This window comes from Populus nigra, chromosome 10 (genome assembly GCF_951802175.1).
Source record: "Populus nigra chromosome 10, ddPopNigr1.1, whole genome shotgun sequence".
NCBI lineage: Eukaryota > Viridiplantae > Streptophyta > Magnoliopsida > Malpighiales > Salicaceae > Populus > Populus nigra.
In genome coordinates, this window is record NC_084861.1 from 10083737 (window position 1) to 10109358 (window position 25622).

Consider the following 25622-nt stretch of genomic DNA (forward strand, 5'->3'; position numbering starts at 1 on the left):
TTTCATAAATTGTTAGTGCAAGGGTAAATTTGAATGGGATAGAGAAAATGACAATGTTGGGAGGAGGGTTTGAGAGAATTACACTACAACTAGGTAACAACGAAAACAATATGATAATTATTTTTTATTTTAAATATTAAAATTTTATTTGTCATTAACTCATATAGAATATGTTTGTATCATGTAGGTTGCGTGATTTTTGGTAGGAGACGCAAAAAAAAGCTAAAAACCATGCTAGGAAAAACGCTCTGCAAGGCTAGAATGACATGGAGGTTTGGAAGAATTTCAGGTCGTCATACATCCCGGAGGATACATGGACGGAACATATTCAGCACATGACATCTGAGCGTTTCACACAACACTTGCAGTCTGGTGCCAGGAATCGGAGCCGGTAAATTCACAGCTTTGTTACCACGCATACCTGGGGCTTCGTTCTTTTCGTTTTGAATATGAAACGGATGGTAAGATTAATTTTAATCACATATATTTTTAATTAATTTATTATTATTTATAAATATATTTAACTTGCAACATTGTTTTTCTTACAAGTTATGACTCTTGGATGTAAGTTAAGCCCAATAGAGCTTTTTATGAAGATGCATATGCGGAGTAAAGACCACTAAAAGGGGATGCAACAGTTCGTCGACAACCGCTCTCAACACTTTGTGGTATGTTCATTCAACCATTTTCTTTTGTAAGTTATTATTTTCTTGAATTGAATTTAATGATTTTAGTTTTTATTTTCAAGAGACATATAACAGCCAGTTGAGAGAGAGATACGAGAACAATCCTTCGACCTACCCTAATTTTGATCTAGATTTGTGGATGAAAGTATGATCGTCTGATGGACCCAATAGAAATCGGGTGTATAGACTTCTCAATACTATAGCCGGGAACTTGTGTATGACCCATAGTGTCTCAACCGTTAGGAGCTTGCAATCGGTATCGAGCACCCAGTCTCAAGAATTCGCGACCTTGCAACAATATACAACTCATCTCACCAAAAAATTTGAGCGACTCTCAGCGGATTATGAACATCTTCTCCAAATGGTCATGGACATGAGATCACAGATGGGTGGTACGTGTGCGCTCCTTTTTGGTCGTATCATCCCGGGAACGACCAACCTCCTCCTTCTCCTCCTGCGCCCTCATTGTTCTAGTTTAATTTTATTTGAACATATAAATTTGTAATGAATATTTGAATTTTATATTATTCAAATTTATTTTATTAAATATTTTCTTTTTTTCTTCAAAATATTTTTTTAATTATTACATACAGATATACCGACATACACAATCCGTCAATATATTACAGAGAGTTTGAAACAATTTACTTTATATGTCACTACAACATTGTTACATCACTAACTGAATAAGTTAGTCGGTATTTTAAAGAGGGTTGGAATAAAATTACAATACATGCCACTACAAATCACCGAGGAAATTATTTTGCCGGTGTATTAAAGCGGGTAATTTTTTTTAGCGTGTATTTTTTGTCTGTAAAACTATCGGTGTTTTTTTTTTTACCGACATAAATGAAATTATAGATGAAAGGTTTACCAATAGACGGTTTCTATCCGTGAATCTACCGGTAAAATTTTTGTAGATGGAATGATAATGTAAATACCGATAGAAAATTCTATTAATAAAACTGTTAAATATAGTAGATTATTTTTGATATTTTTGTGAAATCTACACGAGCTTCACGTGGAATTCTGGCCGGCAAGGCCAGGAATATGATGCCAAAGGAGCTGATTGATTAAATTATTGAAAGAAGTTTACACGCTCAGAAAAAGAAATTTAGGGCAAATGACATATTTGTCTTCCAGTTATCAAGAACAAAAACAATTTCCATTTGGATCGCTCATTCCCTAATGTTTATGGAGTGTTTCAATGTAAACCCAAAACTTCATTTTTGTCTCAAGTTTTCTTATCTGTGAATTGAGGGAATTTGACGATGTCGTATTCTTATTGTCTTGGTCGACGCCCTTTAAGGACAAACAAAAGTCTCGTTCAATTCCACATCCCTCCTTCACATTGCATTTTTATTCTGAGATGGTTTAAATTATGCTAATTAAATTTTAAATTTATTTTTTTAAAATTATCATTTTTAATTTTATAAATTTTAAGAACACTAGAAATTTATATAAACGTTAATTTTAAGGTCCATAAAATTAGTTAAGGTACATACAAGCTGGTTTGGATACCCACATTAATAATAATAAAAATCAATTTTCAGAATCTTAAAAAAAATCTGAAAATATTTTTTTGACACCGTGTAGAATCCAATTTAATTTTTACTACCACTATACCAAATACTTCGACAAGGCCTTTTAAATTGGAGGGAAAAAATCAAAATGAAATCCAACTTTTAAAAATATTTGGATGCTGAAGGGACTATCTTATATTGAAAAGAAAATATTCACCAAAATCCTATAAATTTTAGCAAACTTTTATATATATATATATAAAAACCTCTAGGGTCACACTCAATCAATTTAAATAAAACGATTTGATCTAGTAAAAAACACCGAAAGATTGAGTTGTTATTAAATATTAAGATACATGTACAAATGACTCGTGAAATGTATATCCTATTTATTAAAGAATCCTTTAAGAATAGTTTTATATTATTTTAATAAAAAATTTAAAAATACTGTGTTGAAATGAGAATTTTCCTTTGATTTGATGGGTGCCTAGAGAGCCGATCGTGATGGCTAAACAAAATGCATTCACCGTCGATTGGGTAACAATATGACTAAACCAAGTGCTATTTTTGGTAGTGTAATAGTTTATATTTTTTTAAGTTCTTTTTTTTAAAAAAAAATATTAAATTAATTTTTTAAATAATTTTAATGTGTCAATATAAAAAATAAAAAAATTATTTTAATATACTTTTAATTAAAAATACTTTTAAAAAGCTATCATCTAAACATATTAAACAAACAAAGACGAAGTGTAACCCCGCGAAGCACAGGCCAAGTCAAAGAAATAAAAGAGGTCCTTGAGTCAAAACAAGGTGGCAATAAATAGAAAATGATTAAAGAGAAATCTAGTCAATAAAACGATTTTAAAGAGGGAAATCCATGAAAACATATAAAAATAAATTCCAGACGATCAATCCATGAAACAAGTCAACTTTTCTTACATTAAACAAGATTTTTCTAGTTGTACGTCAACCACCTAAAAAAGCATTAGATTATTGAGTGCCCAAGAGATATAAGGAAACAAATTAATATTTGAAAAAATGAAGAAGAAATTAATGATTTTATCAATAATCTGCATCCTCTTTGAATGAGACTCGCTCTCCTATATATCTATAGCAAGTATAAGCAATACTCTTCACCCGGCCCTCTCTCACATTCTCACCTTCTTCTTCCTAGTCTCTCCATCTCTCAAATATACCGTCATCTCTTCTTCTCTTCTATATCTTCCAAGTGCTATACATACTCTTCCTCTTGATTTCCTTTCTCCTGTATCCCCAGAGATATATAATTATAGAGATATGGTAGTGGCATCTCCAACTAAACTTCACAGTGAAGAGCACCTGGCCATTGAGCTTCCTACAGTAGACCTCTCAGGAGATAGATCAATGGTTTCCAATCTCATTGTCAAAGCCTGTGAGGAATATGGTTTCTTCAAGGTGAAAAACCATGGTGTTCCTCATGACATCATTGCCAAAATGGAGAAAGAAAGTTTCAACTTCTTTGCCAAACCATTCGATGAAAAGCAAAAGGTTGAGCTGGCCAAACCCTTTGGTTATGGCTGCAAAAATATTGGCTTCAGGGGTGATATAGGAGAGGTGGAATATCTACTTCTTAATACCAACCCTCTCTCCATAGCTGAAAGATCCAAAACCATCTCCAATGACCCTGCAAAATTCAGGCAAGTGCTTACACCCTTTATATTGCTATGAACTTTTCATTATTGTACATGGGAATTTAACACTACTTCATTTAGTTATCCGTAATTCATTTTGCAAATGCTTTTTATTATTTTTTAAAAAGGATATCTAGCAATGTTAATTACTCTTATGCATATATTTGTTCGAGAGCCACCGACTTCTTGAAAGTGCAAGAGATGATGTGTCTTTGGTTTTCAGTGCTGCCTTGAGAACCTGAGATAAAACATGATTAGCACAGCTTCTTGTAAGAAATTGGTGAACAAAGTTATCAACAAACACAAAATGCTGCAAAATCTACAAACCGAGAAGACTAAAACTACTACTAGTTTTTTAAAAATTAAAATTAGGGTGTTTCCGAATTTTGAAAATGATGCCACCATGCAAGTTGCTAGTTCAATCCCCCAAATACTTCTACACACACACACACACATGTAAACATAGTGCTAGATGGGAAATTTCTTGAAATTGAGCAGTGTTTTCTAAACCCGAGTATTCAAATGCCCTGTCCTTTCCTAAAAAAGAAAAACAAATCTAATTTGCTGCGGGAATCTTTCTTAATGAATTTCAGGGTGAAACAAGCTTGCCTTCTTTAATATTTAATGGGACCAGAAGACTCGGTGCATGCTATAATAGGAATTTCATTTATTATTGTCGTAATGTTTGGTATGAAAGGAACATGAAAATAAAGAACTGGGCTTCCTTATATCGAACAGTACTAGCTATGAAATTATATTATATATATTAAAGGTAAACACACTTTGACGGTAGAAGTAGAACAATTAAAATTTTCTTTAATTTTTTCATTGTAACGGGTAATGGTAATACAGTGATGATAAATCTATAATTCATCACTATTTTTTTCTTATATATTTATTTATTTATTTATTTTCTTTACATTTGTTTAGAACATAATTATTTCTACCGTTCTTTTTATTTTTATCTTTATTTTTTATAATTTATAATTTATTTTTTTTCTTTTGTTATTTTTAAAAAAATCTTATACACAGACTAAGTAAATTAATAGGTTTCAATGTAGTAATTGTAATATTATCTTTTTGTTCTATTACATTAAAAAGTAAAAAAACTTGTTAATAATATCTATATATTAATTTATTTGATTAGAAAAAACAATCATTCAGCAGTTGGGCGATTTGTTTAATATACACGGTAGCATTTGTTATTATTAGATCCATTTTAAAACACCAAATCACAAGGGAATATGGAATCATATATGTCCTCCTGGAAGGTGAGAGATAACATGCCACAACTTTCTTTCACTTGAAAGTTGAAAAAATAGCCTCCTTTGTCTTTGTCAACATCCCCCATTAATGCTTGGAAGACCATTTTTAAAACAAGAGAAGCTTCATGTATTGTAACATTGCGGTTGATTTACTGGTTAATGTCTTCTTAAAGTTGCATGGTCGGTAATCTCAGAAGGGGAGGAGAGGGAATAGTGCTGGCTGGTTTAACAATCAATAGTTTCTTTTTATAAATAAAAAAAAAGAGAGAAAAAGAAAACAATTATCAAGAGTCTCCTAGGGTTTGAATTTGAGTTAGTTAAAAAAAAATTATACCGTGTCAGATTTGTCATCTCAAATAAAGAAATTGTTACACAAACATGGCTCATGTGGGGGGTAAAGTACGGATCAATCCAATCACATTACAATCTCATCTCATTGACATGATTATCTCTTGTGAAAATTGTCTATGATTCTTCCTTGATACATGAATGTCGTCCAGTGGTTTATGATGGAATTAGTGAAATCCAAACAATGCTTACGCTTTTATTAATCAAATAAAGAAGAAGAGAAATTTTATGTTGACGAAGCTGTCCAGTCTCAATCCTCTGAATAAAATATTCATCATCCATCTAATCTTAAACGTCAGGGCTCACATGTAAAATTTACTTGGTGGCATCAAACATGGTAAAGTTTTTTCTCGACGACAATCACTATTAATCCAGAAAAATCGAAAAGAAAACGAAGATAAGGTACTTTTAGCATGAAAAGATTGGAGAATCAAATGGACAAGTCAGACAGATACATGTAAGATGGTCTTATCAAATCAGAAGAAATAATAATAAAAATAATAATAAAGAAAGAAACTCGAATGCCAAAATAATGCCACGAAGGAATTTAATAAAGAGAAACTGGAAAAGGCAAAGGAGAAGCAGAGCAGCAGGTCCATCGTACTTGTCTAATGTGCGCGACTGTATGGTTTCTTTTCTTTCCAAGCCTTGTTAAACTGTTATATTCACTGACGATAAGGTGTGACTTTTCTCTCTTGGACACAGCTCCGCTGTGAGTGCTTACATAGAAGCAGTTAGGGAGCTGGCATGTGAGTTATTAGATCTGATGGCGGAGGGGCTGCGGGTCCCGGATAAATCAGTGTTTAGTAGGCTAATCAGAGATGTTGACAGTGACTCCCTCATCAGGTTAAACCACTACCCCCCTATGCCTCTGCTCTGCAAGGATGATGACTCGTCACCTTGTAACCAAAACAAGGTAGGGTTCGGAGAGCATTCTGACCCTCAGATCTTGACCATCTTGAGATCCAACGATGTGGGTGGCCTTCAGATTTCCTTAAATGATGGTGCGTGGGTCCCAGTAACACCTGATCCCGCTACCTTCTGGGTTAATGTGGGTGACTTGTTACAGGTTGGTCCACTATTTTTCTCTTATCTTGTAATCATAATCAAGTGTGAAAAAAGTTGATTGGGATTTGATGGAAGCCACTGTTCCTATAGCTGAGCTAGCTATCTAGCTGTAGCTATCTAGGCAGGCTTTGGATTGGGTTCTTGATGCTAATGGGACCCAAATCTACAACATTAGTTTCCATCCAGTGAACATTATGTGAATGAGTAATTGAATGACCAACTAGATTCAGAACAATGGGAACTGAAAAGCACCTGACCCTTGGTTGGTTGCTTACGGTGTTCCCAGAAGCTGACTTTAAGTTATCGAGGAAATATCTCGGTGATCTGACTAAATCATTTCCAAGATATTTTTGTGGAATATCGGTTTGGGTCTCTTTATTGGTGAAAAGATGACAAAGATATGTTCCTAAAGTAAGGTCTTTGCAAACCAGGTATTTTCCCGAAAGTTCTGTTTCTGAAATTTATATTTTCTAGAACTGAATGATTGTTATCGTCAAAATCAAAGCTTTGAAAACAACGTTGTACCTACCGGACCTTGTACTTGGTCGCGTTGATTCAAAGTACGCTTCCTGGTTTTCATTTACTTTTTACATGACCCTCTGCTCAGTTCAATGTGCCATTTTGTTCAACCATGGAAGTCTTTAATTCTATTGCCTTGTTAAATTTGTAGGCAATGACAAATGGGAGATTTGTAAGTGTGAGGCACAAAGCCCTAACCAACTCTTCCAAGTCTAGAATGTCAATGGCCTATTTTGCTGGCCCTCCACCCAATGCGAGGATCACTGTTCCACCAGAAATGATTACCCCCACCAAGCCGGCATTATACAAGCCCTTTACCTGGGCTGAATTCAAGAAAGCTGCTTATGCTATGCGACTTGGAGATAGACGCCTTGGTCTATTCAGGATGGAAGGAGATGAGCAAGTTGCTTGATGAGTTTTTGTTTTTGTTTTTTGATAGTCGAGTATTATGTAGTAAATATGTAAGTTCAGTGTCTCTTTCTGTACGCCTGCCCTAGAAAGAATTTTGCCGTTGGATATCCTTTTCATTGCCACTGCTTATCACAGGATATCCAGAGACGGCGTTGTAGTACGGGGGATATGAGTAAATGGTGCGGTAGTATCACCTTAGTCTAGTCATCAGTGTAAAAAACTTTCTTCTGAATCCTGTCTAGGGGCCAGTAGGTGGCGGTTAGCTCCATCATGGATTCTTTCCACATGACGAGCAGATGGATAGTGAAAGCCCTACCAGGATAAAGATGTTATATGAAGGTGAAATAAATTTGAATATGGAAAATCAATCTCTTGTAGGGCACAAGCTAGAATCAAGGAGGAAGTGGAATTACCAGCTCTTTTACTCGATTTGGAAATGCGATTGCAATGAAAAACATCAGAATTGATACCTTGAAGATATTAAAATTATTAGAAAATATCTAAAAAGCATAAATTCAATGACTTTTCAATTGGAAAACATTTTTAAGCATAATGAAAAACATACTTCGTGTATTATATTTGTCTACCACACATTAGTCAACGAAAATGCTAGGCTGATTTGTGACACCAAGAAAGGGATTGATCATATCTATGGAATAGAAGTTTACACATGTCATGCCAAGGTCGAAAGGAAATTCAAGCACGAAACCATACATTATTACAAGTAGGTTAGAGGCTCTCAAAAACACAGCCATCTAATTCAAATGAGTAATGTGCTTCAACAAGAGGTACAACAATCAGCACTTCAGAGTAGTTTGTCTGTCATCACATTGAAGTCACCCTTTAAAATATTGAGTTAGGGCTGCAAATGATCTTTTCTGTTACCGTTTTTACCACGCTATATAGCTATCGGGTCAGGAAATACCTAATCAGACAAGAATTTGAGATCTTGCAGCAAAGCGTGAGCACTTCTTCCGGCCAGTTTTGCTTAGTGCACAAACACATATCTCCAGGAGCTCATAATCCTCTTCCAAGAACAACAAGGATGCTTTATCAGGATTCTCTAAAAGCATCTTTGATGTTAGGAAACCAGAGATTGTCCATGTCTGAAAAAGCCTGGACTGTTTGCCTATAAACCTTCCACTGCGAGTGTCATAGTATTCAGGCCATTGATCCATTGATAATCTCGTCTCTGCCAAAGCAACTGCCTTTTGTGCTAATTCTGGTTTCCCCATCTTGATACAAGCTAATGTGAACTGGAATAACAAGCAACATTGTATTATGGAACACATTTTCACGACTTGATATCAGCAATGCAAGCCAACACCCAAACATAACATTCAAGTACCACAATTTTGAGTCTTTGACAAATATTACCTGCCACAGCAGTGTTGGCCAAGATCCACCATTGTGATATGACCATGGGCTGCAACAAATTAGAGAGATAATTACATTAAACAGAACCGCTATGCAACTAAGCCAATCTACATAAAGCACCCAGGAAATAATAGGAGCCTCACGTGTTCTTTGGATCACTGCCAGTAATTATACGCCATTCTTCATATTCCAAAGCAGGGTAACAAATCTTAAGAGGCATATGGCCCATGAGATCATCCCACCTGGCCTCGATCAAATTTAGGATACCCTCATTTTGTTTTGAGGTTCCCAGAGAAGAGATGATGGCCCAAAGGTTCCCAAGAGTAAAAAACCTAAAATCCATGTGAGCCGGCTGTAGATTGCCAATGAGGTAACCACCTTCCTCAGGAATCCAATCCACCAGCCATGAAGGAATTTGATCGGGGTATATGTTGAACTTGTTGACTGCATCTGTAGAGTATTCTTCAGTGTTGTAACGGTAGATCTCATTGATCTTCCTCATGTCCACCCAATAATACTCTCTGATATGGAATGAGAGTGCACTGAGTCGATTATTTATTGCAGCCACCAGATTCTTGGTTTCATCATTGACTATGAGCATCTCACGAGCACATCGCAAAGCAGAGTAGAACAAGGCCTGAAAAAGTATGCTAGTTAAGCAAATGGCAAACCAAGGACAAACATAAGCATGCTGGTGAAAAGTCTAAAGCTTCAGAAACTTGAGCACTCCTTTTTTCCAAAAACTTAAATGCTTAGGAGAATTTTCTCAGAAGTATAATGACAAAACTGCAAGAAACAATTCACTTCTGGAACAAACAACAGCTCCATCTAATGTGCTTCTGCAGCTTAAGCACGTCAAATGACTGGTTTAAATTTTCTATATTTATAATAGTTGCATGCGTTCTAGCATAACAGGTCCTTGGTTAGTGTGGTCAGATATCAACCTTACACAACATCATAACATCTCCATAATCAACAAAAATAATTTTCCGCGTGCAACATGAGCGAAACAAAATTGAAGGCTGCACTGAAAATATTTAACTTGGATTTCAAGAGGGTGTCCATGTATACCCATCCGTCTATCAATCATGCAGGAACCATCAGTGACTAACAGTGTAGGAAACATATCAAACCCATCTGATAAACACAAATTTAGTCCGAGTCTGATTCCTGTCTGGACATCAACCCTCTCTTGCAATGCATAGTCGCCTGTTATCTTCCCATAAGCTCTCAACAAAATTATCCACCACAGCCCTGTGAGTGTCATGAAAATATGTTTCAGATTACAATAATTACACAAATGTAACTGGACTAAGGAAATAACTGGATACATAGACAAGACATGAAGAAACTGAGCACTAAGGATAAGGATAAGATTTTGGACCAATACTCGATTCATTGAATACAGAAAGACTTCTTATTATATACAGTACAGAGAACAAAACTAAGAATTATCTTACCAGAATCAACAGGCGCAACACGCCCAATGGCTGATTCACCAAAATCAGGATCCAAAACCTCCTCAAAACCTCCATCACTACCATCAAGAGGCACTGTTTTAACTTTAAAACTTGCTGGCATTAACCCTTGCCCAGGACTGTAACAGTCCACTGTTTTCTCCCAGCTCTGACATACAGAAGAGAGAAGTTTAAGTTTAAATTGATTTTTGAAGAATTGCTACTTGTCATTCTCTCTTTTTATCCCCCATAAAAAGCAATCTCTCTCTCTCTCAGTGTGTTTTTTCCTTTGATAAACATAAAAAAGTTACATGTAATGGGCTAATTTTGGTGAAAATTGCAATTATTGATGCACCATTTCAAAAGTTCAACTTCCCCAAGTTAAAGCTCTAAGCTATTGTCACTTTTTTTTTTGGAGATGAAATGCATCCATGGAGTTGGCAATATTATCATCACAGCCTGTTGCCCATAAATTTGGTTTCTGCAGAAGGTGGCTATTCTTTAAGGCAGTAGTCACAAACATGGAAAGCTCTATGAAAAGTGAGTATAAATGTGTAAGCAACATGAAAAGTGTGAATCAATGAGACCACTGCAGAAGTGTTATGCTGTAAAAGAACATCAAATGTATGCCAAAGCAACAGATCTTTGTTTCAATGCAAACACAATTGCCACTTTATTAAGCAGCAGAACATCAGAACGTAATTCAAATGTGAGCACAGACAAAAATACACACTGAATATGCAAAAAAATAAGTAATGGAATGTTTGGCTTAATATACCTGCAACTGCAAAGTGTGAAGAAGAAAATTCTTCACAATCTCCATTTCTCCATTAAGCAAAAAAGCAAGTGCGGATGGAACAAAATCACGAATGAAGACTTGGTCATAATTCAACGGTTGCCTGTCGGCAGGATCATTAGCAGCGACAGTCCCTACTGGATTCCCACAGTAATTCACAATGGTGCCTCGAAGCAACTGCCACGCTTCCTCCTCGATCTTAGACACCTCTCTCTCATCAACCTTAGGAGTTGTGCTCTCATTCAAACCCTTGAAGAAGTTTGTATTTACTTCAGATCCATTAATCTCCACCCTATTACTAGATGTTTCCTCTTTTCCTTCTTTAGCTACATCACTTTCTGTTTCAATCTTTTCTATCACTAAAGGCTTCACATTCAACCCTCCTTGAATGTAAATACTCTCAAATCCTTTCGTATTAACATGACCCTCTACCGAAGTCGAATGATTCCTAATGTCTGACGCTACTTTGGGAATTACTAAAACACCCGTTGAACTACTACTCTTATCGACAAGAAAACCTGAACTAAAACCCCTAGCATGACCCCAATTCCAATCGCAGACATTAAAACCTCTGCGATCCAGATTAACTATACATTTATGACCCGTATCTTGTGACCAACTACGGTTATTACAGCAGTGGAATTCATGATTATATACCGATTTCGGGTGTGATTTCGACAAATTGGTATGAATGACTGAATTATTATTAGATCTTGAGAGAGAAACCCCAAAATGTGAAAAACTTCTGTAACTAATTATGATTCTGCAACAGGGTTTCATTGTTGAGATACCAATACAACTACTACTGTTCATCTTTTATTTTTATCTTTTTTTATTATTATTTATATCTATATATAAATGTAGAGTGTAATTAAACTTCTGCTAGCTTGAAAAAAATGAAAAACAGAGTATTTATTAAATATAGATAATGAATTAAAAAAACACAAAAACTGAAAGTTAAGATATAATTAAGAAAAAAGAACTGAAATTTGAAAAGTTTGTTACTTACAGTTAGAAGAGACGTTGAAGAAAAGCTGTGTGTGAGAGAGAGAGAGAGACCCGCGTTTAGAATGATAGATTTTGCAGGGGGAACCCCAGCTGGGTTTATATAGAGGAGTTGAAGGAAATTCCCACTTCCTGAGTGCGGGGCCTACGTGGTATGTTATTACAATAATATCCCTGCTCGTGCTTCTGGATCTTTTAGATGATGTTACACGAATAGCCTTCGCATTTTTCCAAAATGTCATGAGTTGTAGTCATCTCGTGGTGACATGTAGCCCCGCCATTGGATGGATTTAATTTTTATATGTAAAGGCTATCTTAGAAATATGTTTTGGCCAGAAGAAAAGGGTAATTTACATGATAATGAATGGATTTTTCACCAACCATGTTGTTTTTCATTGAAAATGTTAAAATATTATGTATTATCAATTCATAAATGTGATTGTATCATCATCAATGTGAGAACAAAATATTCATGTTTTTTTTTATATAGCTAGGCATCAATATTATTTTGTTTTTATAACTGATTTTATCTTTCTTGGAACAATAAAATTATAAATTTTATTATGTTGTTTTTTTAATTATTTTCTTATTTTAAAAAATATTTATTGTTATAATTACAAGAATACGAGAGCTGTAATAAATTATTTTTACGAGGTTTGAGTGTGAAAACAAATCCTAGCATTTTCCTCTTCCCTCCACTGACCTCCTCTTCACGTACAAGAGAAAACAGCTTTAGAACCATCTAGGTGGTGGCCTAGTGGTAAGAGCTTGGGACTAAGGGGTTTGCTCCCTCTTAGGTCTCAGGTTCAAACCCTATGGCTGCTCATATGATGGCCCTATGGGATTAGTTGAGGTGCGCGCAAGCTGGCCCGGACACCCACGATAATAAAAAAAAAAAGAAAAGAAAAAAAAAGGAAAACAGCTTTAGAAATTTGTATTCTCTCCTCCCCATTTCCCCTCTCCCAGACAGAGTGTAAAATTAGGAGATACAAGGGCAGCTTAGGTGGTGCAAAAAGTATACTATTCAAATATTTGGTTTTGGATAAAGGGTAAGATGGTCTTACGGGTAACGTGTTTTGCTTTTGACAAGGGACCACAATGGTCGGTTCCGGACGCAGTAAAGAAAATGTGCAGAAATCAAGAAACGTCAGGCTTTGTCTTTATCCACACACACACACACACACATGAAAATAATGTAAGAGGAAAAGAAAAGAAACAAAAAAGATACATTGATTCTGGCAGAGAAAATTACTTTTATGGCTAAAATTTTCCGGAGAAAAGAACAACGCCATATTTTTAAAAGTCAGATTTTTTTTTGTTAAAAAAAAGTTTTGAACTTTCTCATTTATACGCGTTTTATCAATCTTTTGTGCGCAGAATTTGGCATGTCAATTTTGTTTTTTAACGTGTCAAATCTGTTGTGTTTAAAATTAAATCTAATTTTATAAAATTAGTATCATGAAATCATGTTAAATAATTAAAAAAAAAGAGTTTTATTAACACTGCATAATGTGGTTATAAATAATTTTAAAAAATAAATTTAATTTAAATATCAAAAAATTATATATAGGTTAAACTAAAAATAAAATAAAAATATTAATTTATTCTTAATAAATAAAACAAAATATATCTATATTTCTTAACAAATAGCATGTTTTTTTCAAAAAAAAATAATTTTAAATATTTTTGATGTACTAGTATTAAAAATAAATTTTAAAAAATTAAAAAAAATATTATTTTAATATATTTCTAAATAAAAAAGTTTGATTATTAAATTTTATTTTTAAATTTATTATTAGAAATAACTTTTGAGAATATAAAAGTTTGATTTTTTAATTTGCTTTCTCCTTAAGTGTTTATCTGCACATTAATTGATTTTCTTGTTATTTGATATGTGAATAGCTTCGGTTATTAAACGAAATCCAAACATAACATAGGGTGCAGATTATTCTTAGAAATGTTGCTAACCCGTCTGAATCAAGGTAGAAGGTAGTTGACATTGGAATTGAGATTAGTTGCTGCTCTTCCTTGCTGGGTCTCGTTCTTTCAGGGGAAGGTCTGTGTCGGGCCGAGGTCCTTTACAGTGGACCTGAAGCTCGAGCTTGGATTAGATCCACCACGTCAGGGGGCGGCCATGGATCCAGATAGCTCTGGGGTCAGTAGTCGACGGACCTCGGGGTCGGGGTGGGACTGGGAAAGGCACGTGACAATACTCCGACGTCCCAAGACTGGATAACAACCCCAGAATAAATTGAAATCAATAAAAATCTAAAAAATAGATTGACATTTGTTTTTGTTAGTAAAAATGGCCATGTTACTTGATTCTAGCTATAACATTCTCCAGCTTTCACATCGGAGAGTGAGTGAATAACTAAAAGAATGCGTGCTCATCCACCAAGTAGCGAATCACAGTGGCATGAGGGACTTGGACTCCATTCTCAAGAAATAGTTAGTTTAGTTGGTGCGTGGCGTTTTAGCTAGCTGGGCTGGCTTTTCATGATGGATCGCCCTAATGTGTAATTGCTGGCACACAAGCAGTTTGCTTGGAATATACAACGGAGCAGCTGGGAAATCAACACATGCTCAAGGGAATCCATTGCAAAGCTTCAGACGTGGTAAATTATACAATACAGGTACAGTAGTGATCTCACCCTGAGAATATAAAACAAATCCTGGCAGTCGACGGGAGTTCCTCGAATTCATTTCTCGAGGCATTGAGAAATTTTATATCCAAAGGTATTTAGTAAAACCAGCAACAGATTGGATCAATTTCTTTTCTAAAAAAAGAGGTTTTCTGCTAGCAATTTCACTGTATCCAAAGGTGATGAACCCACTTCTTAAAAAGGAAAAAGAAAATGATTATTTTTTTCCAGTATTAGCTCATGTTCATCATTGTTGGGGCGTGGCTCAATTCTATGATAATTTTTATATTCTCCACCTGTCTTCTCCAGATTTGTGAAATGCCTTGGGCCCAATCCAGGTAAAAACTAAAGGAGAAATTGTGGGCAAAAAAGGTGATAAATTAATGTCATTATCTGAAAAAATTGGTACATTTTTTTTTAACTCTCTGGAGTTTTGAGTTAGAATCGACTCGTATCAAATAAGCCTGCCAGCACTACCCAGTATCATGAACCCATGTAGAAGGAAGATTAGGCCCTAAGAATTTATATGTAGAGAAATACGGGCTCGTGAAACAGAAGTTGTTAGCTTTGATTAGGCCCATATACACTGGCAGAGAAAATTACAGGCCCATATATAAATGAACGCACCGCACCTTTTGAGATTATACTGGTTTAATAAAGCAACTGTATTTTAAGGTAAACTAAATCCACATGTTTCGTCAAAGCTAAAATCAACACTGATCAAATATTCTAAGTAATCACTCCACCATTTCTCTTCAAAATTATCGAGTCAAACTTTTTCTTGTTGAATTCAACGTTTTCGATGGCGTCAGCAATGATCAACTTCTTCCCTGGATGCATGATGCCTGCCAGTTGAGTAATTTTTAATCTATCAAATTCAGGAGGCTGGCCCGTGATTATTATTTTTTTAGTATAATGTAAGACTAATTATCATTCGTTTAGTTATAACAACCACGTTTGTTAATTCTAACTAATATAAAATCTTCAACTTTCAGATGGGAAAAGGAGTAAATAATTGAAGAAAGTTTGCCTATTCCATCCACCAAGCAGTAAGTTACACTGGCATGGGGAATTGATATAAAAATCATCTGTTTTTAACAAAAAAAAAATTTGAATTTTTTTTATTTCAAATTAATTTTTTTATGTTTTCAAAATGTTTTTTATATTAAAAATAATTTTTTAAAAATAAAAAATATATATATTTAATATATTTTCAAAGAAATAATTACTACCCTATTCTTAATTTCTCTATAGTGATGTGGGTGTGGAGTGTCGGCTGACTTGACCTTTCTTGCAACTAGATCACTTGTTCAAGACAGCAGTCCGCGTTGTAGAGAAATCTTAAATCGTAGGATTCGTTTACACATGTTATCCTTGTTTATGACAAGATATTTGTTAGATACTGGCATGGCATGTAAATCTGACAAGTTAAAAAATAAATAATAAAATAAAATTAAAAATTAAATACACAAATTTATGTTGTACATCTAATTTGACTACATTCATGAGCAAATATAAAAAAATTTTACTAAGTAATTAATACCGCAAGTTGTACTAATTAGTGCTTCCATAGCTGGTTTCATAGCTGGCTTCACGATATTGGCCTCGGAAGGCGACAGCCAAAATTTTGCCCAAGTTTCTTTATAGTTTGAAGTGTTTTAGCTGCCACGAGCTTTTAAATAATTTGCAAGAAATGACAATTTTTATGCGAACCCGGCCTTTGGAATAAAGCAATTTTAATTGTTTTTTTTCTATGGATTCCACTGTTTATAATTGAGTAATTGATGAGAAATTAAATCAAGACAGCTTAATAGGCTAGTTTTAAGTGAATGCTATATTGTGGGTTAGATTAAAACAAATAGATGTAACAAAAAAAAATAGATTATAAAAAATTATTTTATATTATTATTAAACTTGATCTAGCGGATCAATATTGAGATTTTTTTATCTGATTTATTGTCTAACTTGGATTTAAAATTAAATCGTATGAGAATTGAATCAATATATCAACTCAATCAACTTGATCAATTCCAAGACAACCCAGCCAACCAAGAAAAAATATGATGATGAAATTGACAAAAAAACCTCTCGACCCTCTTATTGTCTAACCCGAGTTTAAAATTAAATTATATAAGAGTTATTTCAATATAACTTTATCAACTTGATCGGTTAAAAAATAATTTGACTGGCCAATAAAAATATTTGAGAATGAAATTAAAAAAAAACTATGCACATTATAAGGGAAAAAACCTCTTGAATTGATTTTTTTATATAACTTGAGTTTTAAATGAAATAATATAAAAATTATTTTGATATGATCTAATTGATTTGACTAGTTCAAAACAATCTAAATAATTATTAAAAGAAATTAAGAATAAAATTAAAAAAAAAATTGAATTGAAAAAAAAATGATGTATCATTATTCAACTCACCATTGAAACTCCATCATGCTTTTAAAGGTTTATATATATATATATATAAAAGGTTATTAGTACGTGTGATAAATCTTAAATTGAAATGGTTATATATATATCAAACACAATACCATGCCCCTCGATCGACCCATGGAAACTCTTATTGAAATTAAAATTCATGTCTTAATTTATTTATATTTTTTCTTATTCTTCCCATGTAAACATGATTTTGACACTGATAGATATCGATAGCTTGCACATTATAAGGGAAAAAACCTCTTGAATTGATTTTTTTATATAACTTGAGTTTTAAATGAAATAATATAAAAATTATTTTGATATGATCTAATTGATTTGACTAGTTCAAAACAATCTAAATAATTATTAAAAGAAATTAAGAATAAAATTAAAAAAAAATTGAATTGAAAAAAAAAGGATGTATCATTATTCAACTCACCATTTAAACTCCATCATGCTTTTAAAGGTTTATATATATATATATATATATATATATATATATATATATATATATATATATATATATATATATAAAAGGTTATTAGTATGTGTGATAAATCTTAAATTGAAATGGTTATATATATATCAAACACAATACCATGCCCCTCGATCGACCCATGGAAACTCTTATTGAAATTAAAATTTATGTCTTAATTTATTTATATTTTTTCTTATTCTTCCCATGTAAACATGATTTTGACACTGATAGATATCGATAGCTTGCAAGTTATAACTTTCTTCTGACATCATGTTTCTCATACCAAACCCTTTCGGTGCCAAACCATATAACAACACCCTCACTTTCGAACATTGCTGGATATATGAATACTTAAAACCTAACCAAGGAGCTAGCATTGTTAACATTCCAAACCTTTCTCCTTTACTATGCTTATAATTAAACGTTAGGAACCCAGAACATCAACAACCGCGTCACCAAGTTATCTGTACAGAGAGACGAGTGAAGGATGGTGGAAAAGTTTCAGATTGTGGCTGACATATCGCAGTAGCAAGTACAATCACCGTATCAATGCCGTAAGCATTATTAGCAAGCAATGCTCATTTCGTCCGTTACATGGCATTGTTCTTCACGTTGTTCAAAAAGAACTCTGGGTCAAGAACATGTAACCGGCTGGTTTAAACTGGCGAAGCACGCAATTAATTCTCACTTATCTATCAAATCAGAGTCAAATATATTAGAAATAATTTTTTTAAAATAAAAAATATTATTTTAATATATTATTTTTAAAAAACAATTACTATTATATTTTTAAAAACTATCTTTTAGACCCACACACATCTATCTAAAAGGATTTTAATAACACTAAACCTTTTCTGATGTTGCCTATTGTATTGATATAAATCCATAAAAATTACCAATGAAGAAATTCTTGTTCTAACTCCATCTTGGCGTTATTCATGGATGCTATTAAGAAGTGCTGATTTATATTAATCTCGCTTTCATAAGCATGCTGGTGGGGGTGACCATACTGGAAACAGTAAACAATACAAATGACTCTGGGTTTTTCAGCCCTACTGTTTTTTTCTTCATGGAACGCTGCATGATGGTTAAAATTACATCATTGACTTAACCCACTAATTAAATTGTTTTTCCTATGAAGAATTAAACCTCCTAACTTTGGAGTAAATTATCATCAATCTCATATAAACAACTGCGATTATTCCAAGACTTCCAGCATCCTTCCATAACTAGCTAGCTATCACAGAATAAAAAATTTTGTTTTTACTTTGTATGGAACGTAAAAGGTCCATACATACGTGATAAGGCCTAGGATTCAAAACACACAGAAAAATTGCTCGATGTAAGAAGCTGTTTCCTAGCGTGAAAAAGAAATAAAAACAAAAGGAAGACACCAAAATAATGTGATCATACATGAAAAGACTTCTTTTGTATTTAGTCTAAAATAACCCCACCAAAGATATATACAAATCCATACTATTATCTATATAGAAAAAGTTTCTCATCAAATTGGCCACCTATGGATAACCATGATTAATCAAAACATACGTTCCTACTTAAAGTGGGAAGGCCAGAAGAATCATTTACTTAATTTGTTACGGGCTGGGAAGCTCTTCTGTTCATTTCTGTTCCTGATCTTGAAATTGAAAGAGATTACCAGTAACTTTTGCTAGCCACTCGTTAACTTGTGGCTGTGGAGCTAAGCTCCTGGTAGCCTCAAATAAGCTGCATAGTGACTTAGCTTTCACATGACTTAGCTTTCACATAAAAGCCTTCACGGAAGTGCCGAGGGAGAAAGAAAAGGAAGTGATGTTTTGGAGACGCTGTTGTACTTGAAATAGTAATAAAGAGAAGGGTTGAATCGCAGAAGATATATCGTCTTTACATAACATGTGCCATTCGGGAAAGTGGAAACCATTTTGATGTGTGTATATAGGATTCGATGGCCTTGCAATCTCGTGAGAGATCGAGCATGTGGGCTCGTCTCTTACATTTGCTATTAGAGGAAAAAAAGAAATTAATTAAGCACCCATATAAGAGGAAAACGAGAAACGGGGAGAAGTTCCATTACAATTTGAGGTGTGTTACTGGGAATTATCAAGGAAAAATAGCTGTCAAGGTCACATCTCATGTTTTTTTTTCACTTTAATTATTAAGTTTTTTAAATATGATTTTACTTGTTTTATTATAGTGAGGTTTATTTAAAATAAAAATAATAATTTAAAAAAATAAAAGGCAATATAAAAGGATGATAAACGACGTTTATCTCTAGGTACAATGACTTGCCTATTAAATAGAAGTCATCAATCCTAATTTTTTTAATCAACAAACGAGGTCTCGTTTGTTGATTAAAATTTTAATAATTTTTAGTAGTTAAAAAGTCAGTGTTTGAATTTTTTGACCCTAAAAAATTCATTATTTACTTGTTTTTACCTATAAAAACGAAAGAAAGTTACGATAATCTGAGTAAATTCATATTTAACCCCGAAACTCTCTTTTATTAGTACAAAAACCTGAAATTAAATTGAATAAAACAATTTTTTTAGCTTTGAATTATTTTTTCTGGTAAGATGAAAGCCTTAAACCTCCTCCAGGAAAATTCTTTTTGCAAGACAAATCTATTGTAACCCGGAGTGTTTATTTATTTATTTTTATCATTGATTTTAAAAATTTTTGCAACTGTCATCTTAAATTTATTTCATAAATTATTCTTTAATTTAGTTTTAGAATTTTCTCTGACACTTTGTCTTGTATGTGTGAGTTTATGTTAAAAAAATAAATTCTAATACATAAAACGATGTTAAAAGAAAAAACAATTGATGACAAAAATAAAATAACACTCTCTTGAACAATGTCATCTACATTGATTTATCTGTAGCGGCACGATGAAAGGGCATGCTTTAGGTTTTTATAAGCTGGAATGCCCCTCCAAACCAACGCCCAAGGGAACTGCTTGACAAAGTCAGAGCCTGGGACCCACCATCCAAGATCAGATGCCCACGTGGGGTAACTCAAGGCCCCACATTTTGACTGAGAAGTCTTCGTACTCAGAGGGCCCCAGTGCAACAAAGAAAACTTCGACCCCTTGAAAGGAAAATCAACGCGGCGGAAAGACAAGTCTTTCGTATAGCTATTGGTGGAGTCCAGTTGTACAATCTTCTTCTCTCCCTGGTTCATGCTGCCATACGTGTACACGTTAATCAACACACACCCTATGGTCGTATATCATGCATGTACATATACGGCGGAGAATTATGTTATATGATATTGTTTGTATTTATTTATTTATTTATTATTACTAGGAACCTTGAATACCAGGTAAAATCCAGATTTAGACTGCTAGTTAAACGCCAAATTGCTTGCATCACAATGATCAATAAATGTCATTCAACCACGATAAGGTACTTGGAAGTTAACTTGGTTCACATGTATTTATTCAATTTCTAATTTTGCTAAATAAGAAAAACAAATTATAATGAATCTTAATTCGGCGATGCTCATTAAAAAATTTAAAGTTTGTATACGCTCCAGCCCATTATTTGTAGAATATATATATATGTGTGTGTGTGTGTGTGTGTGTGTGAATTTGAAATTATGATGCGAAGAAAAAAATCACTTACCCTTAAAATCAACATACATGCTCCTGGGCAAATCCTGAACCATCAAACTTTAGAAAGTACAGGTTCGTCATGCATGGAATTCTCTCCAAGAAAGAGAATTCAATGGTTGCGGCCCTCAGTGCTTCAGTCCAGGAAGGTTAGCCTTAGGCCCAACCAGCTTGGCGATGGTTTTCTGATTTTTAACACGCGGCAGGTCCGTAACACCTCAGTCCCCTGGGGACCATTTCGATGGCTTCTCTTATAGGCACGCGCCTTCAAAGATTCCCCGCCGCCATGCACCTCTCTCTACCCTGTTCTATAGAATCACGTGGAGGGGAACATCTTTTACCCCCCCCCGCACGTGCCACCTCTCCTTTAAAGTTTTAAACTCATCAAAAGTTTGAATTGTTGTTCCTCAAAACAAGGGCGAGTTTGTCATGTCAGCAAATGAACATCTTTATAAATTTGCCTTTTTCCAATCAAAAATAAAATAGACTTCTAGCTCAATATACATTGAACAATCAAATGCCATCGGGGATCAGTGTAATGGGTCTTTCCCGAACTCACTAATTGAATGGTTGATATTTTTTCTAAAATTAATATTGATAAATCTTTATTGTCTATAATGTTCGAAACTCAAACAAGGCTGCAGCAGTTTTTTTATTTAATTTTGATATAAATAGCTTATCTTTATTGGATATAAAAGTTCGTCCGAGTTGTATGCAAAATATTCAAGTGAAAAGAAAAAAGGGAAGACGGAAAAATGAGGATATCTCGAGTCCTAACTTCTAACTCTGCTCTTTCTACCTCTTAAAAGAAATACCAAGAAGAGGAGAGAGCGGGAGAGGATGGCGGAATCATGTTTTGCTGGGTGGATTATGTTAATGTTTGTTTTTGTGTTAATGGTTAATTTTTAAAATGTTTTTTATTTTAAAAATATATGAAAATAAGATTTTTATTTATTTTTTACAGTAATATATTAAAATAATTCAAAAATACTAAAAAAAAATAAATTTCAAAGCCAAACAAATTAAAATTGTATAAAACATTATTTTTTTTTCCGGAAAAACAAACAACTACGTGGGAATTAAATCACCATGAGATCATGTCCGGTTAAATGGGCTCTAAGCCTCTAAGCACTTTGTCCGTACGATGGCAAGCAAACAAGAAACGGGGGTTTGGAATTAGCTAGGGTGGGGGGCGGCCTGGGGGCTTTGATCATTAAAATGATAAGGTCGTTTTTATTTATTTTAAAAATAATTAATTATGAAACTACTTCCTTACGGCCAACTTATATATTTTAACCCACAAGAAAATGAACCCAACAACGCCACGTCTCGAAAGATTATTGTAACTTCACTTCTTGTAATCTAGAAACTAGGGAATTTAATCTTGATTCAGGCCCCGTGGCCAAGGTTTCAAGAGTATGATATAAATGATAACTGATAAAATAATGACATCTAAAAGTAAAGATGGTGGAGCCAATCACGCACCTCTTTATACTATAAAATTGTCTGAAATCATGCTTCTATAATGCAATCGATGAAGAACAAAATTTATTCTATAGTTGTTTAGCAAATAACAATTCACTCCAAAACAAAAGAAGAAAGAACATAACTCAATTCTGAACTCCTTTTTCTTACCGCGCTTTTAAAAACCAAGAAAAGGTGGAAAAAAAAAGGAGAGTTAAAAGTTAATGTTAAAGAATAAGATTAAGAAAGCCTCAAATTACAAATTTCCCACCAAAAAAAAAGAGAGAAATACAAACCAAATAATCCACAATTAGACCCTCTTTCTATCACAAATTCTATGAGTATCATTGATTATTCTATATATGATTTTTTTCTCTAGCTAGCTATACTAGCCCCCATGATCTTGTATTTCTCTGCATTTTAACCTTCGCTCTCACCCATATTATTTTCCCTTTTCACAAGTTGTTTAGCTGCTGCTGTAAGAACCAAATATCCTCAAGATTCCACATATTGTCCGATGTGTCCCCACTGTCCATTAGCCATTGATTGTTGCTGTGCTCCATGGCTTGGAAATCTAACCCGTGGTTAAAAAAACCAGGTGGACTAATCATGGACTCCGAGTAGCCAACTTGGCCAGCTTGGAAATAATCCGGATTGGTGTTACGATTAACCGGGATATTGTAATAATCAGTAGTCAAGTCCGAGACAGGCGAAACTTGAGTAGCAAACGAGTCCGATGAGGCAGCGGTGCTAGAATTCTCCGGGGTGTAACTTTGTGTAACATGTGAGACACCAAAGTCATTGCCGTTGATCCCATGTGGTGCCATGACCAGGTTCCCGGTGCCCACGTCACTCTTGCTGATTGAGTGCTGATTGGTGGCAGGAGCAGAGACGGTGGCAGTGCTGGTGCTGCTGGTGTTGGTGGCAGTGGCAGCTGCCGCAGCTTGAATTCTTTCAATTAACCTAGGCATCCATAGGTATCTCATGGTGTCCTTGAATTGCTTGCTATTTACGTCGCATTTAAGCTGCTTTGCGTGCTTTTGTACTCGGGTTCTCCAATAGTTCTTGATTTCATTGTCGGTTCTCCCTGGCAAGTGTTGTGCAATTTTAGACCATCTGCAAATTGTTCAAAATTAAATAGCAATGTTATTATTACTTGTTACGGCTAAAATTAAAAGTAATTAATAAAAGCAAAAACATTCTTGTAATCAAATGACATTTGCTAATTAGTATAATTAGAGCGTGTGTGGTTAGGATTGCATACCGATTGCCCCATCGAGAATGAAGTTCAAGGATCATGAGTTGTTCTTCAAGAGTAATGTTTCCACGTCGAACATCAGGCCTTAGATAGTTGAGCCATCTTAATCTGCAACTCTTTCCAGTTCGTTTGAGACCTGTTTCATCGAGTTGGGTTTTGGTAAAGTTATTAAGAGAACAAATAATTGGAAAAGAAAACGGAGCATTTTCGCTCTATACTAGTACTACTTTTTTATAGTTGATGTGCTTTTTCACAAACTTTTCGATTAAGTTGTCTTGATATAAAGCTGTACGGCTGTAAAGAACAATCATCTATCGCAATATTATCTCCTTCTTGTAAGAACAATTCACATCATCAAATTCCCACATAGGAACCTAGCTACGAAGTTCTCATCTACGAGAAATATATACATATACATATACATATACATACATATATATATATATATATATATATATATATATTGAAAGGAAAGTTTTAAGATTTTGGCACTTTTATTTGAAGTATACAAGGAAGACCCATTGAAGATTATGAAGGTAAATAGAAACATGACAAGAACAAATTGAGACATGTTGGTCAAGTTGTTCTTTGGCTCTATGCCGTCTATATTGGAGTTATTGATATTTTGATTTGAGAGGGGTGTTAGAGAGAGAGAGACGGAGAGAAACCTATAGTTTACCTGCACAACGAGCCAGAGAATTCCAGCGTCCCTCGCCGTGAGTAGCAATGTAATTGATAAGCTTGAAGTCTTCTTCAACAGTCCATGGACCTCTTCTTAAGTCACCCATCATCTCCTCATCACTTTGTGTGGTGGAGGAGGAGCTGTTGCTGTTGCCTTTAACATCCATCATCAACATGTATTTCCCTTAATCGGAGAAACTAATTGATTGAAAGAAAGAAAGGTTCACTTTAGAGAGGATTTTTAGAGAGAAAGAGAGAGAGAGGTGGATTATTCAGGAAGGCAGAGAAGGTGGGGGGTTTTATAGATGTATAGATGGGTTTGAAATTATTAGAGAAATAGTTAGAGAAGAGAGCAAGCCGCAATTTGGAACTCATGGGGTGTTTGAATTAACTAATGCCATATTTAATTACCACTTAAGCTTGCTAGCTAGTTTAATTATGGCAGTGAGTGCCCATGCGGCTTTGAAGTTTGACCCTTTGACTTTGCTGCCCTCTTTCTTTTTCTATGCCTGAGTTTTTTTTCCAACAATCATCCAAACTAAGATGTAAAATATAAATTATATTAATTTTGATATGATAACAAAATTAGTATGTGTGATTTAATTTAAGCTGATGAGATATGTGATAGTGGGTACTTCTGAAATATATGTAAAAAAAAATACGAACTATTCACCTTCAATGAATTTTCGAAACATATTACTGGATTATTAATGTCTTGTGAATTTTACACGGTTAATATGGTTTAAAAAATATGTTCCAAATGTGTATATATTTAAAAATTAAATTATTGCTACATTTTTCTCTTTCTTTCTCAAATTTTGGAAATATTGGTGTTTATCCTCTTCAAACAAGAGCACTCTCCATTTTTCATTTTCTTGTGAATCATTCATTTAAGTAATGTTTATTTTTTAAAGTATTTCTTGTTTAGAAATATA

At 34.1% G+C, this 25622-nt stretch overlaps 3 protein-coding genes across 4 annotated transcripts; 1 reads left to right on the forward strand and 2 right to left on the reverse strand.

Moving 5' to 3' along the window:
* Nucleotides 1–3357: 3357 nt before the first annotated feature.
* LOC133705278 (gibberellin 2-beta-dioxygenase 2-like) lies at nucleotides 3358–7858 on the forward strand. The gene is made up of 3 exons (XM_062130417.1): nucleotides 3358–3847; nucleotides 6196–6561; nucleotides 7231–7858. The coding sequence occupies exons 1-3, from the start codon at nucleotides 3506–3508 to the stop codon at nucleotides 7489–7491; spliced, it is 969 nt and encodes a 322-aa protein (XP_061986401.1). The 5' UTR covers nucleotides 3358–3505; the 3' UTR covers nucleotides 7492–7858.
* Nucleotides 7859–8108: 250 nt separating this feature from the next.
* On the reverse strand, nucleotides 8109–12163 carry LOC133705277 (alkaline/neutral invertase A, mitochondrial). Of its 2 annotated transcripts, none has more exons than XM_062130415.1 (7): nucleotides 12130–12163; nucleotides 11103–12006; nucleotides 10328–10493; nucleotides 9910–10121; nucleotides 9011–9504; nucleotides 8868–8916; nucleotides 8109–8746 (listed from the first exon to the last, which is right to left on the reverse strand). In XM_062130415.1, the coding sequence occupies exons 2-7, from the start codon at nucleotides 11931–11933 to the stop codon at nucleotides 8420–8422; spliced, it is 2079 nt and encodes a 692-aa protein (XP_061986399.1). In that variant the 5' UTR covers nucleotides 11934–12006; nucleotides 12130–12163; the 3' UTR covers nucleotides 8109–8419. The 2 variants fall into 2 exon arrangements, with proteins under 2 accessions (XP_061986399.1, XP_061986400.1); XM_062130416.1 differs by having other exon boundaries at nucleotides 11103–11999; nucleotides 12130–12146.
* Nucleotides 12164–22962: 10799 nt separating this feature from the next.
* Nucleotides 22963–25028, reverse strand: LOC133705117 (transcription factor MYB108-like). The gene is made up of 3 exons (XM_062130225.1): nucleotides 24686–25028; nucleotides 24013–24142; nucleotides 22963–23864 (listed from the first exon to the last, which is right to left on the reverse strand). Exons 1-3 carry the CDS (start codon nucleotides 24861–24863, stop codon nucleotides 23204–23206), a joined length of 969 nt encoding a protein of 322 aa, XP_061986209.1. The 5' UTR covers nucleotides 24864–25028; the 3' UTR covers nucleotides 22963–23203.
* Nucleotides 25029–25622: the final 594 nt, after the last annotated feature.